At 36.8% G+C, this 18,630-nt stretch overlaps 1 protein-coding gene across 5 annotated transcripts in view; it reads right to left on the reverse strand.

The window, feature by feature from the left end:
• Positions 1 to 558: 558 nt before the first annotated feature.
• The window catches only part of cfap46 (cilia and flagella associated protein 46), a 49,891-nt gene continuing 31,819 nt past the window's right edge, over positions 559 to 18,630 (reverse strand). For 2 of the 5 annotated variants that reach the window (XM_073873488.1, XM_073873486.1), the window contains exons 28-50: positions 16,991 to 17,144; positions 16,668 to 16,879; positions 16,463 to 16,582; positions 16,044 to 16,205; positions 14,405 to 14,553; positions 13,608 to 13,700; positions 13,466 to 13,529; positions 13,086 to 13,226; positions 11,862 to 12,062; positions 10,885 to 10,991; positions 10,595 to 10,777; positions 7,536 to 7,671; positions 7,193 to 7,390; positions 6,713 to 6,901; positions 6,276 to 6,383; positions 3,915 to 4,094; positions 3,103 to 3,258; positions 2,932 to 3,029; positions 2,616 to 2,692; positions 2,351 to 2,493; positions 2,074 to 2,177; positions 1,685 to 1,731; positions 559 to 908 (exon numbers count right to left, since the gene is read on the reverse strand). In XM_073873488.1, the coding sequence (XP_073729589.1) occupies positions 745 to 908; positions 1,685 to 1,731; positions 2,074 to 2,177; positions 2,351 to 2,493; positions 2,616 to 2,692; positions 2,932 to 3,029; positions 3,103 to 3,258; positions 3,915 to 4,094; positions 6,276 to 6,383; positions 6,713 to 6,901; positions 7,193 to 7,390; positions 7,536 to 7,671; positions 10,595 to 10,777; positions 10,885 to 10,991; positions 11,862 to 12,062; positions 13,086 to 13,226; positions 13,466 to 13,529; positions 13,608 to 13,700; positions 14,405 to 14,553; positions 16,044 to 16,205; positions 16,463 to 16,582; positions 16,668 to 16,879; positions 16,991 to 17,144 (3,186 nt within the window). In that variant the 3' untranslated portion in view covers positions 559 to 744. Of the gene's footprint in view, positions 909 to 1,684; positions 1,732 to 2,073; positions 2,178 to 2,350; positions 2,494 to 2,615; positions 2,693 to 2,931; positions 3,030 to 3,102; positions 3,259 to 3,914; positions 4,095 to 6,265; positions 6,384 to 6,712; positions 6,902 to 7,192; positions 7,391 to 7,535; positions 7,672 to 10,594; positions 10,778 to 10,884; positions 10,992 to 11,861; positions 12,063 to 13,085; positions 13,227 to 13,465; positions 13,530 to 13,607; positions 13,701 to 14,404; positions 14,554 to 16,043; positions 16,206 to 16,462; positions 16,583 to 16,667; positions 16,880 to 16,990; positions 17,145 to 18,630 lie in introns of those variants that run through there. The other 3 variants (XM_073873487.1, XM_055169504.2, XM_055169505.2) reach the window with 3 other exon arrangements.

The following is an 18,630-nucleotide window of genomic DNA, read 5'->3' on the forward strand; positions in this document are numbered from 1 at the left end:
CAGTTTTTCTCTTTTAAACTTTACCAGTAGTTCATACAAGCATTTTCTCATTCGAACAGAGTTTAAAGTTTATAATCATAAAGTTTAGAGTTGATAATGATAAAAATGTACAACACCAATGTTGTAAATTGTGTGACCAATGTACAGTATGACATGATGTTTATTATTGTCACTGTTTTAGGTTACTCAGTCTTTAACTGTAAATATAAAAATATAAACAGTCATGATATGCACTCATCTTAGTCATGAACACAGAGGCACAAATCAATGAACTTTAGGCTCTTGGCAACTTCTTAAGTCACAAGACTATATCTGAGGATCTACATTCATCACCTGACCTATTCAGTTCTCAATAATCCATAAATGACATATGAATATATCAGCACAGGTAAGAGATGAGAAAACCTTCAAGTGTCAAAGAATTTAGCTTTAAATTTGAAAATGTTCATACAAGAGCCAAGCAAATATTTAAACAAATAAATTAATTGCACAATAATTAAACGTAACGGCAGGTTTGAATTTTAAAGAGATCACTAGTCAAAAAAATCCTGACAGAATGTTTGATATTAAACATGTTTTATTACTGAAAAAAGAAATCATTCAATTGTTTAATCATTAAATCAAGAATTATTTAATCAGACTTCATCACACAGTTATTCATGTATCAGATCAGATCTTTGATGTAGACCAGTTGATCTACAGTAGTCATATTTACTGTATGAGAAGAGATGAAGAGCGTGCAGTTTAAACTTTCACAGCTTCATCTGTCTGAAGACGCTCATGAAGAACCTGCAGTGAGAAATCTCGAGATACACGACCGATACCCTTCACCTGTAGAGCTGATAGAGATTCCAACGGCAGATCTGACAACATCCGGTCAGCTAAAATCACCAAACTCTCATCAGTTTCTGGAAAACACAAACAAGAACAGACACAACACACATTAAACATTCAACACATCAAAGGGGACATTTCACAAGACTTTTTTAAGACGTCAAATAAATCTTTGGTGTCCCCAGTGTACGTATGTGATGTTCCAGCTCAAAATACAATATAGATCAATTATTATAACATGTTAAAATTGCCACTTTGTAGGTGTGAGCAAAAATTTGCCATTTTGGGTGTGTCCTTTAAAATGCAAATGAGCTGATCTCTGCACTAAATGGTAGTGCCGTGGTTGGATAGTGCAGATTAACGAGCGATATTTTCCCCTTGTGACATCAGAATGGGAGCCAAATTACCTATTTTTTTCACATGCTTGCAGAGAATGGTTTACCAAAAGTTACTGGGATATCTTTTTCACGTTTTCTAGGTTGATAGAAGCACTGGGGACCCAATTGAAGCACTTAAACATGGAAAAAGTCAGATTTTCCTGTTTTACAGTTAAATGTTTTGTGTGTACAAGCCCTGAATCTATGGAGCTTTAAATTATTTTATGAAACATTTTGATAAGACCAGACACAATAAACACTACAACTGAACTTATGATGAAGCTGAAGAATTGATCAATAATTGTATCTTTACAGCAGCTCAGATCAAACATCTTTTAACTCTATTAATAAACAGTGGTGCAAAGCGAAATACAAATAACAGATAAAGATGTCATTCTGACAACACGTGAGAGATAAATTCACATGAGCAAATGACAGCAGTGTGTTATTTTGTGTTTTCATGCGAGACGTACCAGACTGAGGTTTATCAGGAGCACCACGGACAGATGAAGAGCACACGCTGAGATAAGACGGAGAAGACAAGAGAAAATTTATGATGAGAAGATGAGACACAAAAGACCATCACACACACACGCACATTTGTGTTAAAACATAAGTTATGTAATTTCCCAATTTTTGGATTCACACAGACAGATTTGATCTTTAATCCTCATTTTTTTTGTATTTACACTAAAAACACAGCCTTGTTACATTGCATCAGCAAACACATACACATACACCCACGCACACATGCACGTACACACACACATGATGTTTATATTGCCGATCATAAACTTAAATGAAGAAAAGTGAACATTAATGTAAAAGTGTGTCTAAGTCAAGAATTTGTGTGTGTGCGTACCTAATGCATGAAAAGTTAAACTGTGAAAGAACAGGATGCAAATAGTCCTCCGTCACATTTACCAATGACCTGAACACAGCATCCACATCTTCATATGTGTGTTCCTTCAGACAGACAGACAAATAGAGAGAAAGAGAGATACTTTCTGTCCACTATATTTAGATGTACAGACACTTTCATTCCAATTGACCTATAAATGAGCATTTAACATTATGTCTAAGCAAATGTCTGATGTCAGGTGGAAATGAGGCGTCAGAAGAGTAGTGTTGTGTCATACTGTCTCTCTGCAGGCATCATCGCTGGTCTGGTGTGAGTTTGTCCGAACATCCACATGTTTGTAATCCTGCAGATGTTTATGAAGCTGCAGAAGATCTGAGTGTTGAACTGAGACCTTCACAACTTTAGAGCAGATCAGACCACCTACAAACACACAACAGATACACACTCCAAAACCCAAAGTTGAAATTCATTCATTGTCTGTGCAAAGAGAGAGAAAAATGAAAGAACGAGAGGTACAGTAAATGAAGACAGATAGCTGTTACCTATTGAGTTTACACTCTTTCCTTTAGGAGTCTCTGCAGTTTTCACCTTTTCGTAGAAACCACCATACAGCACAGATCTACACAAACACAGATGCGTTACATAAAACACATATCTACACAAACACACACAGCAGTGGCAAAGAGGCACAAGTACACAATCTGGTACTGAATTGTAACAACTGATGACCTCAGAAACACAAAGACTGCTGCCATCTAGTGGAGAGTATAGAAACAGCAAGATTAAACTATATTTAAAACCAAACATTAAAGAATTAAAAAGACTAAAGCAGAAGAGAACTAAGCATCCCTGGTTTACCCATCATCTGAGTGTTGTAGCAGAAGGATCTTCATGTTGGGTGGCATTTCACCCAAAATCCTCATGTGGTTTGGGTTTATGGTTGGGTGACTGCGGACCTGAGAACAGAAACACACAATGTGTGTTATATCTGCTGTACTTCCACAAGAGCTGCTGTAGTCAGTCCAGTACCTGAAAGAGACCCGCATGCTCTTGTCTTACTGCTGCCAGTACAGCACTGGATCTGTGATCAGACGGAAAGATCAGATTCTTCCTCAGATAAGACTCATTGACATCAGAATTGACCGCATGCTGGCCGGACGACATCCTAGTACACCACAGACTGCTCTGAGATCAGACGAAACACCTATATTAATATTAATCAGCACTGCACACACATACACACACATTTAAATAAAGACACAAACACTGCAAGGAAAATATTTTAGATATATGTGACCCTGTCTGTGAAATCTAGTCTCATAATCTAATGATGAGATTTGTTTGATTTCACAAAGTTTGATTTCACATTGATCTTTGATATGATCTTACTCTGTCATATCAAAGATATCAAGATTATATTTTCACAGAATGTTTATTACATTGTGTAGAAAACAGTAAATCACAAATTACTTTAGCTTGGTTTTCACAGACTGGATCACATACTGTATATATTTACAGGCAACATAAAGTTCTGCTATTAACCAGTTACTGAATTGCTTAATATATTTTAATGCCTAATTTGTTTTACTTACTGACAGTAATTTATTGCTATTATCTATTTTTATAGATGTTATTCTAGAGAAGAGAATTGTTATTTAAAATAAACATATGGATTATATGCATTATTGCATTGTTATAGCTGTACTTCTGCAAAGACAAATACAAACTAGCATACACAGATATGAACATGCAGATGTATAAAGAGGCTGATCTTTGTGTTTCACTGAAGAAAGACGGATATTACTTTTTGAATAAAGCATGTCTTTATAAACACATCAGACCTGTAGTAGGGCGAGGTACTGGCCGCTGGTGCTGGTGTCAAACTGACCATGACACTCCAATAGATCTGAGCAGACACCAGGAATCAACTGTAGAAGATTGTGCTGTAAACTCAGAGTCACAGACTGAACGAGCATTTCACTCGACTGAGCCAACAGATACTGAGCGGCCTTCCTGCGGTTCTGACAACACATACAGTACACACATATCATACACAGATCACATACAGATCACACACAGATCACATACAGATCACACACAGATCACATACAGATCACACACAGATCACATACAAATCACACACACAGATCACATACAGATCATACACTGATCACGTACAGATCACACACAAATCACATACAAATCACACACACAGATCACATACAGATCATACACTGATCACGTACAGATCACACACAAATCACATACAGATCACACACAGATCACATACAAATCACACACAGATCACATACAGATCACACACAGATCACATACAGATCACACACAGATCACATACAAATCACATACAGATCACATACAGATCACACACAGATCACACACAGATCACACACAGATCACATACAGATCACACACACAGATCACATACAGATCATACACTGATCACATACAGATCACACACAGATCACATACAGATCACACACAGATCACATACAGATCACATGAGATCATACACTGATCACGTACAGATCACACACATATCCCACACAGATCACATACAGATCACATAAAGATCATCACACAAAGATCACATACAGATCACACACAGATCAAACAAAGATCACACACAGATCACATACAGATCACACACAGATCACATGAGATCACATACACATCACATACAGATCATATACAGATCACATACAGATCACACACAGAGATTGCATACAGATCATACACAGATAACATGAGATCACACAAACATCACATACAGATCACACAAAGATCACACACACACAGATCACATACAGATCATACACAGATCACATACAGATCACACACAGATCACATACAGATCACACACAGATCACATACAGATCACACACAGATCACATACAGATCACATGAGATCATACACTGATCACATACAGATCACACACACAGATCACATACAGATCACATACAGATCACACACAGATCACACACAGATCACATAAAGATCATCACACACAGATCACATACAGATCACACACAGATCACACACAGATCACACACAGATCACATACAGATCACATACAGATCACATGAGATCACATACACATCACATACAGATCATATACAGATCACATACAAATCACACACACTTCACACACCGATCACATACAGATCACACACAGATCGCATACAGATCACATGAGATCATACACTGATCACGTACAGATCACACACAGATCACATACAGATCACACACAGATCACATACAGATCACACACAGATCACACACAGATCACACACAGATCACATACAGATCACACACAGATCACATACACATCACATACAGATCATATACAGATCACATACAAATCACACACACTTCACACACCGATCACATACAGATCACACACAGATCGCATACAGATCATACACAGATAACATGAGATCACACAAACATCACATACACAGATCAAACACAGATCACATACAGATCACACACACACATCACACACTGATCACATACAGATCATACACAGATAACATGCAGATCACACACACACATCACACACAGGTCACATACATATCACACACACACAGATCACATACAGATCATACACAGATCACACACAGATATCACATACAGATAATACACAGAAAACATGAGATCACACATCACATACACAAATCACATACAGATCAAACACAGACCACATACAGATTACACAAAAATCACATACGGATCACAAACAGATAACATAAAAGATCACAAACTGATCACATAAGGATCACACAAATAACAGAGAATTATACACAAATAACATAAACAATCACAAACAGATCACAAAGATAACACAAACAATCACAAACAGATCACACTCAGATGACATATGGATAACACACAGATAACATAAAAGATCACAAACAGATCACACACTGATCACATATAGATCACATACTGATCACACAAATAACAGAGAATTATACACAGATCACAAACCGATACCACACAAAGATCACATACAGATAACATAAACGATCACAAACAGATCAAACACTAATTACTTAAATGTCACAAAAATAACAGAGAATCACACACGGATCGCATAAAAGATCATACAAGGATCACATACTGATCACACACAGATCACATTTAGATCTCATACAGATCACACACACAAACCTGTTTGTACCTGTAGCTCTGAACTGTGTTTATTGTCTGTGTCGTTCGGCTTCAGCTGTGTTTTGTGTTCTTCCTCTTTCTCTTCTTCACTTTGAGTTCTCTTCATGCTGTGATTTTCCTGTATTGTACAAAGATCATACTGACTTCATGAAATCAATGACTCTCTAGAGAAAGACTTTAAATTGTTGCTGTTTCCTACCGAGAGGCCCAGACTCGTATTTTAATGATTTTAATATAGTTTAAACAAGGGAAACAGTTGCAGAGAAACAAAAAAATCTATAATGTGCTGGTGGATTTGAGAAAGTCTGACTGAAGTCTGTAATGAGACTGCTTCCCACACTACATAATCAATACATTTTTATGACACTTCTACGCCTGAGAAACACAATCACAAAAGTTTTCCATGACCATAGTAACCCTAAAATGAACATCTTGTCAGTGCTGTACCGTGATTGGCTCATCCCACAATGTAGATGGATATAATGGGTCTTGCTGATAAGAGAAATATCTCAGACATCTTCCCATCATGGCAAGTGAGCGAGCTCTGGTCTCCATGCAGTTGATAGAGAGAGAATTCACAGCGGTGAGATGCGTCAGAATCACCTGACTGAGACTTTGACCTACACTGATCCACTCCTGAAGATAAAGACACAATACAATGTGACACACATAAATATCACATCAATGTAAAGCGTCATACAGCACTCCAATGACATATGACTGTGATATTATCTGCATTATTTGTGTTTGATAAGCCAATTACTGAATTGATAGCACATCATCTGATCTTGGTTTGGTTTATCAGACTGATGTCTGCTAACAGAATAACCCGATAAACCAATAAGAAAACACAGATGAAGTACATCTTCTTTTTTGTACCAATGAGACATAACAAACTTAATATACTTGAAGAACTTATTTTCTTACCTTCTGGAGATCAGTGAGATGTGAGCTGCTCCTGATGAACTCTTCCACTGCTCTTTCCTCTGATGTCATCATGTCTCGTGTGATGGCTCTTCTTTTCTCTTCTGCACTTTGAATCTCCAGCATCATCAGGGCGAGATCAGCAAGAGCCAGTTTTAGACGTACACATGCGCGCATCACAGGAAGATCACACCAACCAGACTGGAACACACACACACACACAAATCACTATACGTGTTTCATGTAAATTCAGGTTTTAAATTTGGAATAAGGCTAAAAGTCATATTTAAAAATGTATAACAACGCTATATATGAATTAGAAGTGATTATTCAACATCTGTGATACCTGATGAGGTGGCAGAAGGTTTAAGACGTTAAAAGCAACATCCTCATGAAGGGACACAGCCGACTGTATGGGGTAGAAAGCATCCAGGAGGTGGCGCTGTTTCTCTTCTTCATTCACAGTTTGCACAGACAAGATTCTTTATGAAAGAGATGAGAAACAATCAGACCTTAGTAGGACAGTACAGTACTTAATAATTATCAGGGTCTTTTATATATTTGAACTATTTGTGTTGTATAAACAAGAAATAAACTCTGACCATTAAAGAGCACATATTTTATTGCATTAAAAATTTATTTTGTGTATTGGTATAATACAATGTGTTCGGATGGTTTATAGTTAAATTAATTGGAAATTATTTTCCACATACTGTACATTCTCGTAGCTCCAGATATACTGTCTTCCTGAAACGCAATAATTTTGTTCAAAACTCAACCATATGAAAATAGAGCCCGACCGATATATCGGCAGGCCGATATTAGGATTTTTCAAACTATCGGTATCGGCATTCATAATGGTCGTTAAAGGAGTAGTCTACTCATTTTCAATATAAAAATGTTATTACCTTAACCAAGAATTGTTGATACATCCCTCTATCATCTGTGTGCGTGCACGTAAGCGCTGGAGCGCGATGCGACGCTTCGGTGGCATTTGGCTTGGCCCCATTCATTCAATGGTACCATATAGAGATAAAGTTAGAAGTGACCAAACACATCAACGTTTTTCCTATTTAAGACGAGTAGTTATACAAGCAAGTTTGGTGATACAAAATAAAACGTAGCGCTTTTCTAAGCGGATTTTAAAGAGGAACTATATTTTATGGCGTAATAGCACTTTTGGGAGTAGTTCGACTCGCCTGAAAAGTCAGCTCCCCTGCTCCCTCTCATAATGGGAGAGGGAGGGTGTTACTGCGCCGAGTCGAAGTACTCCCAAAAGTGCTATTACGCCATAAAATGTAGCTCCTCTTTTAAATCCGCTTAGAAAAGCGCTACGTTTTATTTTGTACCACCAAACTTGCTCGTATAAATAGGAAAAACGTTGATGTGTTTGGTCACTTCTAACTTTATCTCTAAATGGTACAATCGAATGAATGGGGCCAAGCCAAATGCCATCCAAGCGCCACAGTGCGCTCCAGCGCCCACGCGCACGCACACAGATGACAGAGGGATGTATCAACAATTCTTAGTTAAGGTAATAACATATTTTAATATTGAAAATGAGTAGACTATTCCTTTAAATGAATATTACAAAAAAATAACGGACGAACCAGCCTTCAACCATGTCACGAGTGTTGCCGTTGTATAGTTTGTCCACCAGAGGGCACTCTTCAACCTCCCTGTTGGCAACACTCGTGTATAACGCGTCACACATCCTGCAACCTGCTGATCCAGCCAGAGTCGGGCAGAGAGAACAACGGTTAAGTGAGTTCATGGTGAGTTGGTCACGAGACAATAAAAGAAACAAGTTTCTTTTTTTAAATGCATTACCATATTATTTTAGTTAAAACTCATAAATAACTACAAATATGTTAGGGAAATCTGTTAATGTTTTGTTGTGCGTTTCTGAAATAAAAAATCGGCCGATATATCGGAATATCGGATTTTAAAACCAACAAACATTTGTATCGGTATCGGCCTACAAAATCCTTTATCGGTCAGGCTCTATATGAAAAGCTATGTGTCCCTGATTTGCCAGCTAATCTGTACGTTGTGATTGGCCTGATATCTCTGACGTCAGCAGGAAATGTGACACTCCTTACCATGTTTGAAAGATTCGGCACAATTCAATACTAACAGGAATTAACTTACAGGCTGATTCTGAAGTGGAAGAAATTATGATAATGTCGGTCTTGTCCACGTCAACAGGCCCAGGAAGTAAACTGTTGCCTACAATCTGTGTGTTTGTTGTAGTCCAAGAAAAGAGATTTATGCTATAAACGATAATTCTTTGAGGTTTGTACCTTTTGCATATCGTTAACATGTACTAATACACACTTACACACCAAAGCAAATGTAAAATTGTGAAACGGATAATAGGTGCTTTTTAACTCTTTTGCCGCCATTGACGAGATAATTAAGAGAAAACGCTTCCCCGCCAATGACGAGATTTTCCGTCTTTCCGCAATACCACTATTATCCACCAGGTGGCGCACTTCCGCAACTTATACAACCCGGAAGTAGCGCCTCATGTGAAAGAGAAAGAACTCCGTGTATGTTTTAAAGATCGCTCTGCATCTGATTTCTATGAAAAGTCCTTCGCAAAAATTGAATTATCTCAGCTTTTTGCTCAAATTTGGGTGTTTTTGAAGAAACCTACCCATGTTTGAGAGGTGATTACAAGAGAACTAATGAAGGTAGGATGAAACGTTTTTTTTGTTTTTGTTTGAAAGCAGAGGGTCTGTTCTTTCATCTGATATATTGTTTGTTTATATATTTAAAGAAGAACATTTTCTGGAAGGCATTAAACTTTTGTGAAAATCATGAAAAATGCTGGCGCTGGCTGGCAACTTTTAGAGTTAATTGACAGGGAATTTCTTGTTTTTGTAGTGACATTAAAATGTGATGTTCCTCGGTTTCAGCAGCAACATAAATAAAAGGCTTTTCTCTACTGAACACAACTTCCGGTAGACTTCCACATAGAATCAATAACAACAGAGTCCTTTTACAGAAGTTTACTTCTGATAACAAGTGAAATAAATGGCAGGAAAAATTACCTTTGTTCATATATCATATCTAATGCGCATCAACGTTACTGTGTAAAATTAATGTATACAGTGTTAGCTACAGGTCACTGAATTCTTGCCTGGCTACCAAACCTCTCCGCACAGTTGCACTTGCTCATTCTCGCTGTCTCCCCTTGTCTTCAGCCAAACAAAATACAAGGTATTTGTTTTAGTGATCAGTTTAGCCACTAGCCAGATCGATAAATAAATAAAGACCGGAAGTTCACTTCGCTTTAGGCGCCTGACAACGTGCATGCGTCCAAAGTAATCATCTATACATGTGAAATTGATGTTTATGGTATATATGAGCAGTGTGTATTGATGCAAGCAGGTGAGTTACCTGAGTGTGTTGGCATGTTCTAGTGTGACGTCTGCAGCATATGTCCTGTAGCCCAGCTGTAGCAGTGTCGACGCAGTGTGTTTTAGTGTAACACAGACTGATGTCATCAACACTAATGATGAATCACTTAGTGGAGATGCAGGACCATCAGGACAAAGCAGGTGTCTGCGCAGAAGTGCACTTCTGCACATAGACACACACAGAGACACAAACACACATAAAGTAGTTACGAGTTTGGCTTATTCAATATTGAGCAGCTATAGTACAGTACAGTAAAATCATAAAGGCACCTGGTCTCAAGTGATGTGATGAAGAAACACAGAACCCCAGCTCGGTTCTGTCTCTGTTCCTGTACTGATCTGAAGGATCTACAGGCTTGATCTGTGATCTCACACACCTAAACACACATACACGCACTGCATTAGATATCAGCTAAATGTAGAATTTATAATGATGAATTAATCACATATTTCATATATGTGACCCTGGACCACAAAACCTTAAGTCGCGTTGGAATATTTGTTGCAATAGCCAAATATTGGCCAAATATTGTCTTATCCTAACAAACCATACATTAATAAAAAGCTTATTTATTAAAATCTATTTGTGGTCTAGGGTCACATATGTTTTTAATAGGGCTGTCAAAAGATTAATCGCGATTACAAAATAAAAGTTTGTTTTTGCAATGTATGCACTTGTGTAATTATTTTGTATATATAAATACACACACATGCATATATGTATTTAAGAAACATGTACATGTATATAAATATTTATTTTGATTTATTTAGAATATATTTAATATTATATATAAATAAAAAAATATATATATATACATAAACAACCTTTTTCTTAAATGTATACATGTATGTTTGTGTATTTATATATAGATTATAAATACACATAATACACACACAAATGTATTATGTTCAATAAAACGTTTATTTTGTATGCAATTAATCGCGATCAATCTTTTGACAGCACTAGTTTTTAATGGATGTTTTGCTCTTTTATCAATTTATCAGTACATTTACTAATGTAATTCTAAACCAATTTAAAAAAAACAAGATACCTAATTATTATCTTAACTATTAATTATTCAATTAGCACGGTCACCCATCTGTGATAACAGTATATGATCTCTCTTTATGCCTGCTATAAATCAACAGGAAATATTTAATCACACGGAATCATCCCAAGAGCAGGAAATCCATTAGTTTTACTGTTCATTACAGTTATTAGTACAGCAGCTGTCAATCATTTAAACCTGATGGTGTGCATCTGGTACTCCTCGTCCAGCTACAGCTGTCAGGAGCGTCTGGATCAGCTCATACCAGAAGGTCTCTTCTCCACCCAATTCCTGTGCTTGCTCAAGGAGGGCAAGGGCGTCACTGTATCTTTGCTCCTGATTGGCTAGGACAGCCTGGAGCTGCAAGCTCTTAGCCAATGACCTCTGGTCACCTTGTTCCTGAAACACACATAATAATGACACAATCCATCACTGTTAGACAAACTTCATTTAAAACTGAATGTTTTAAAAGAGCTAACAAGAGAATGTAACATAATCAAATTATATTGAGTTATTCTAAGTAAATTAAGTATCTGAATTAAAAGATAAAAAGGCAAAATAGATAAAATTCAATGACAATAAACATCAGTAAACAACTTATAAAGACATCAGGTAACATAGTGCTGAGATATTTTACTTAACCGAGTAGTTCACAAAAAAAAGAAAATTCTGTCTCAGTTACTTTCCCTTAAGTGGTTTCAAAACTTTATAAATTGCTGAACATAAAAGAAGATATTTTGTAAAATGTTTGTGACCAACCAGATCTGGGGCACCATTGACTTCCATAGTAAAAAAAAAAATACTATTGAAGTGATTGGTGCCCGTGATCTGTTTGGTTACAAACATTTTTCAAAAATCTTCATTTGTGTTCATTAGAACAAGGAAACTGATACAGGTTAGAAGCAACTTGAAAGCGAGTAAATGATTACAGAATTTAAAGGGGCCATGGCACAAGACTTTTTTAAGATGTCAAATAAATCTTTGGTGTCCCCAGAGCACATATGTGAAGTTTTAGCTCAAAATACCATATAAATAATTTATTATAGCACGTTAAAATTACACTAAAAGGCAGTGCTGTGGTTGGATAGTGCAGATTATTATAATAAGAGCTCCTTATGACATCATAAGGAGAGCCAAATTTCAACTACCTATTTTTTCATGTGCTTCTAGAGAATGGTTTACCAAAACTAAGTTTCTGGGTTGATCTTTTTCACATTTTCTAGAAGCACTTTGATAGAAGCACTGCACCTAATCATAGCACTTAAACATGGAAAAAGTCAGATTTTCATGCCATGGCCCCTCTAAATTTTTGGGTGAACTATCCCTTTAAAATAAAATGTTCATTTTTGAAGTTTGATTGTAGACTCAAATCTGTAGCTGTGAAGAACAGTAGAGAGTTTAAAATTCACTGGTTTGTGTCACCTCAGCTAACAGTTGAACTCGTGTCAGCAGGACTTTAGCAGATTCATGTAGATTCATAGTGAGACAAACATCAGCTATCTCCAAACACACGTCACAAATACTTAGATTTCTTCTGTTCACATCTCCTTCATCTACAGACGTCTGTAAGACACCATCAGCTTTGTGTCACATTTAATATTCTTCTCAAGATGAAATTAGTCAATGCATGAAGTGACTTTTATCTATTTAGTTCAATGCAAATGATAACAAAACAATCAGAAGGGCTCAGAAAGAGACACCCACTAGCTCATTTTTAAATCTGAACAAAATACAGTATGTCTGTAATCTCAAATGGTTGTGTTTCTCTTACAGTAACATTTATGATGTACAGTACTACTGACCTCATCTCTCATGTTGCTGTCAGATTGAGATTTGTTTCTCTGAGTGATGATTGTTTTACGGCACCTGAAAGTATATAAAATGTGATAAATCTAATAATGACAGTAATGATTTATTGTTATTTGAAACGATGAAGACTCATACTGTGTCTGTTCCTCCTCTGAAACCTGTGTGAAACTCTGAAGTCCTTCACAGTATGGAGACTTGAAGCCCAGCTCATAACAGTTTTTGATGATCCTGAAAGATCATTATTAACTATATGAACACCGATATATAGCCAGACTTAAGTGTCTGAACATCACTGGATTATATAGAGAGTAACAAAATATAAAACATGTCATCTAAAAACAAATGATGAGTGGATTTATGAAGTCACACAGGTGGTCATGTCAAACCCTACAAACTTTTCTATTATTTTTGCATGAAAAGTCTTGTGGTAGTATTTAAAAAAATAATTAAATAAAAACAGACACTTGTTATTTAATGGGGCGGTTTCCCAGACAGGGCTTAAGCCTAGTCCCAGACTAACTTAAATGTTAGTGTTGTCTTGACCGAAAAAACAACTTGTTCTGACATATCTTAAAATATATCAGTGCACGTGTTGTGTCTGAAGATGCACACCATTCATGTTTATTTGTAAATTATGCTTTTAAAAATGACTTAAATATCCTAATTTAACTAAGGTATAGTCCTGGCTTAAGCTAATCCCTGTCTCGGAAACCGCCCCAATGTTATATAAATGTAGTCTCAATATCGTTTAATCCTCAAAAGCAATGATTGACGCGTCATACAATGAAAATGAAAGTTTCTGGTGCTTTTCTGTGTCTTTGATCTTTTAAGAGAATCTATACACTAGTGTACTTCTATACTTCCTAAAGAAACAATGCTGATGATCATTAACTTCTCATCAAGGCTCTTTACAGGGACGTTTCTGAAGTTACCTGAGACGGTAGAGACCAGATTGATTCTTGTTCTGGATGAGGTCATGAGCAATGACCTCTGCCAAATGAAGAGGGATGAAAGTCAAAGGGATCAAACCGGCCGATTCCAACTCTCTGACCAACACGTCCAAATAAAACAGAGTTCGGCTCTGAAATACATCAATGACACGCATGAGACAACTAGGTTATCATCTGAAGAGAAATACAATAGCTGTTGTAAAAGACTCCAAACAAAAGTCACACACACACATTTGAGATTCAATGTTAAACTCCTTGTCTTACTGTAGGGTGTACAGATTGTTTAAGAGACAGCGACTGATTCCACATCATCACAATTCTTCTATTCATCTCAATTACTATTCTGAATTATTCTTATTTGACAACTGTATTATTTTTCAACTCTTTAGCTTTTCTTCCTTTTTTGTGTAACTATTTGAAGTGCTATACTTGTTTATAAATGCTAGATCATTGTAATTATACCAAATATATGTGATGTTAAGGTCTTCTCGGGTCCAGAGAAATGTACCCAACCCACTTTTTCCCTGAACCTGACATGCATAATATTTTTTAAAAGAAAGACCCAACACGAGTCAAACCTGAGAAAATTAGACATGAGTCCGACCCGACCAAGCAGCTTTTTTTCTTTTGGCAAACAGAAGGGGGTTCAAAAAGGACTCGATGCACAAACGCAAGATAGTTCGGGTCATCTCGGGTCAGTTCAGCAAAAACATTTTAAATTACATGAGACCCCATGCCAATATTATTATTCCTGCCCATGTTTGAGGCACACGTGAGAGTTTTAGACCTGAACCCGCTAGGGTCTCGGGTCGGACCATGGGTTTTCAGATCTAAGTGGACCCGTGATGACCTCTAATGTGATGTTAGTAAAACACAATTAAAGGGATAGTTCACCCAAAAATGAAATAATGTCATTAATGACTCACCCTCATGTTGTTTCAAACTCGTAAGACATCTTCAGAACACAGTTTAAAATGTTTTAGATTTAGTCAGAGAGCTTGTTGACCCTTCATTGAAAATCTACATACGGTATACTGTCCATGTCCAGAAAGGTAATAAAAACATCATCAAAGTAGTCCATGTGACATCAGTGGTTCAAATAAAATGTGTTGAAGCATCAAAAATACATTTTGGTCCAAAATTAACATAAATTACGACATTATTCAGCGTTGTCTTCTCTTTCGCGTCTGTTGTGGAGCGGATGTACGGGATTGAAGTCACGTGACTGCAGTGACGTGGATGACGTGTTATCCTCAGACATATTTGCGAAGTTTTTATTTTCAAACTTATAGCATGCATCTCCCTCAGACTGTAAACGAAGCCCGGGTGCACAAAAAAAAAAAAAATGGCTGGGGCGCACCAGATAACACGTGCGTTTGTACATCATCGTCGTACAAGCATCATAATACATTTTGGTCCAAAAATAACAAAAATTAAGTAGATTTTCAATGAGCTCTCGGGACAAAATATAAAACATCTTAAACTGTGTTCCGAAGATGAATGGAGGTCTTATGAGTTTGGAACGACATTAGGGTGAGTCATTAATGACATTATTTTCTTTTTTTTTGCGTAAACTATCCCTTTAAATTGAAGAGTGGCCCTCTAATGGCGATTCACTGACCTGCATACAGATGTTGGTGTTGTTGATGCTGTACGGGCCGCTGTCATAACAGAAAAACTGTCGTACCTCATCTGGACACTCAAATTGAGCCCATTGCTCAGGGCTGATAGGAAGACAAACCTCAGGAGCTTCATCTCTTGGTTTCACCTCAACAGTGGATGACTGAAGAAGTAATGAATAAAATAAACTCTATAATACCTACTGTTTAAAAATAACAGTATGTTAAGCAGTATGCATCCTATGCAACAATAAAATTTCAAACTTTATGATAAATTCAGTGAGTGATATTAAGTTATACAGAACACTGCACAGAGAGTAAACACGGCATACTACAGTGCCATATTTCAGAATGTTTATGGATGTCTGATGTTGTGATTCATTGAAAATACATCAGTGAAAGATCTGCTGCTGTTTATCACCTGCTTAAGCTTCTTCTCATCCGCTCGGCCTTTATCTTTTCTAGAGCTGGAGGAGATTGCAGCGGCTGAACGATTCCTCAACTTTTCTTTCATCACTTCCTCTGCTGTTTCTATGGACACCTGCATTTAAAAACCACAGAGTTTTTTGGGATGGGAGAGCGATACAAGGAGCTGATACTCTTAAACAATGTAATAGCGCAGGTACCTTCCAGATGTGACGTGTAAAGCTAAAGGCTACGAGCAGGTACTGTCGGTGTTTAGGAGAAGATCTCTCTTCCATAAGAGCCAGCAGTGTGTGCGCTCTGATCAAACCTTCCAGACGTCTGATCTCCCTCACATCAGATAAACACACACCAGATTCAACAATGTTCATTCTCAGCCCGTGTGGATCCACTTCATCAGCATCCACTGCATCTTCTCACAGACAAACACAAGACCTTTATGTTCTCACATGCTGCAGTTAATTTAATAACATTATAAATGTATAAAGTTCATCTTGTGTCGTAAGTGTGATAAGCAGACACTTACCAGCCGTCTGCTTCGCGTCTGTGTTTGTGAACATCAGGGTATCTATGGCCCAATCGATCTGAAGACGGGCATCAGTTTTAAGAAAATGTGTGAAATACAGCCACTCTCCAAACTCCAGGAGGAGCTCAACCTTCTGCCACTGATAACTAGGATCCTAAAATACATAAAACACATGCACACACATTACTGCAGTGTTAAAAACAAAGGCACATCATTTAAGATCTTCAACAGGGGGTCCGGGGACCCTTGGGGTTCCATGGTAGTATTACTGGGGGTCCTCCAAAAAAATTTTAAATTCAAAGAAAATGAAAAATGCATCAACAGGCTAATTATAAAAAATAAAACTTGATTAAAATGAAGAGGATAATGTTCCCACGTTAAACTGTTATGCAGTAGGCTAAAAGTGTTTTTTTAATGTCTCTGTAATGTAAACATCATTACAAAGTATGTGAATCCAGTCTTAATTTGATACATGTACTGAGGGTCCCTTGTCATCCTCTCTCTATTTATTAAGGGGTCCTTGCCTTTAGAGGTATAAGACCTCTGATTTAAATTGTTTAGTTGGAAGAGTACATCCACAGCATGTTAGGATTTGTTATACTGCCTGTAATTAATGATGTGCCGGACAGGATAATATTAATTTTTATATAACAGTTAATAAAACTTAAATGCATGAGTGTTTCACCAATTATTATATTTACATATATGGGCCTTTAGAAACTTGAAATGCTTATCTAACACCCATCGGTAAACATTCCTCATAAGTCTAAAACTGTCCTAATAATTTGTTAACAATTACAAAATGATAACATAAACCATATGTCATTATGTTTTGACATTTTATTTGTCATTAAACAGATGCAAAAAATACAATGTTAAAATTATGCACTAATGACATTTCGGGTCTTTAAAGACCCAAGATATGCACTCCACTGTATTTGAAAATATGCTAATTTTCAGGCTACCCTAGAGTTAAACATTTGATTTTTACCGTTTTGAAATCCATTCAGCCGATCCCCGGGTCTGGCGGTACCACTTTTAGCATAGCTTAGCACAATCCATTAAATCTGATTAGACCATTTAGCATCGCGCTAAAAAAATAACCAAAGAGATTCAATATAATTCCTATTTAAAACTTTTCTGTAGTTACATTGTATACTAAGACACAAAAATAGTATAAGAAAATAAGAAAATAGTCCTCTGCTTTGAAAGTTACCAAGGGGACTCTTTTCAGGCACTGCATAATATCACTACGCCTGCTGCAGCCACGGTACGACAGCAAAGTCCTTGATTATTACGCCAGAATGAGAGTATAGTTCATAAACACATATCTGCCTAGAAAATCGCAACTTTTCATTTTCCGTCGGTCTCAGTACACCATGTAACTACAGAAGAGTCAAGTTTTAAATAGGTTAAATAAGTTTTAAAATATCGAAATTCTTTGACTATTTTTTTAGGCACGATGCTAATGGTCTAATCAGATTCAATGGATTATGCTAAGCTATGCTAAAAGTGGTACCGCCAGACCCGGAGATCAGCTGAATGGATTCCAAAACTGTAAAAATCAAATGTTTAACTCTAGGGGAGCTGGAAAATATGAATTTTTTTTAAAAAGTGGAGTGTCCCTTTAAGGGTTAAAT

The sequence above is a fragment of the Misgurnus anguillicaudatus genome, chromosome 11, assembly GCF_027580225.2.
Source record: "Misgurnus anguillicaudatus chromosome 11, ASM2758022v2, whole genome shotgun sequence".
Taxonomy (NCBI): Eukaryota; Metazoa; Chordata; class Actinopteri; order Cypriniformes; family Cobitidae; genus Misgurnus; species Misgurnus anguillicaudatus.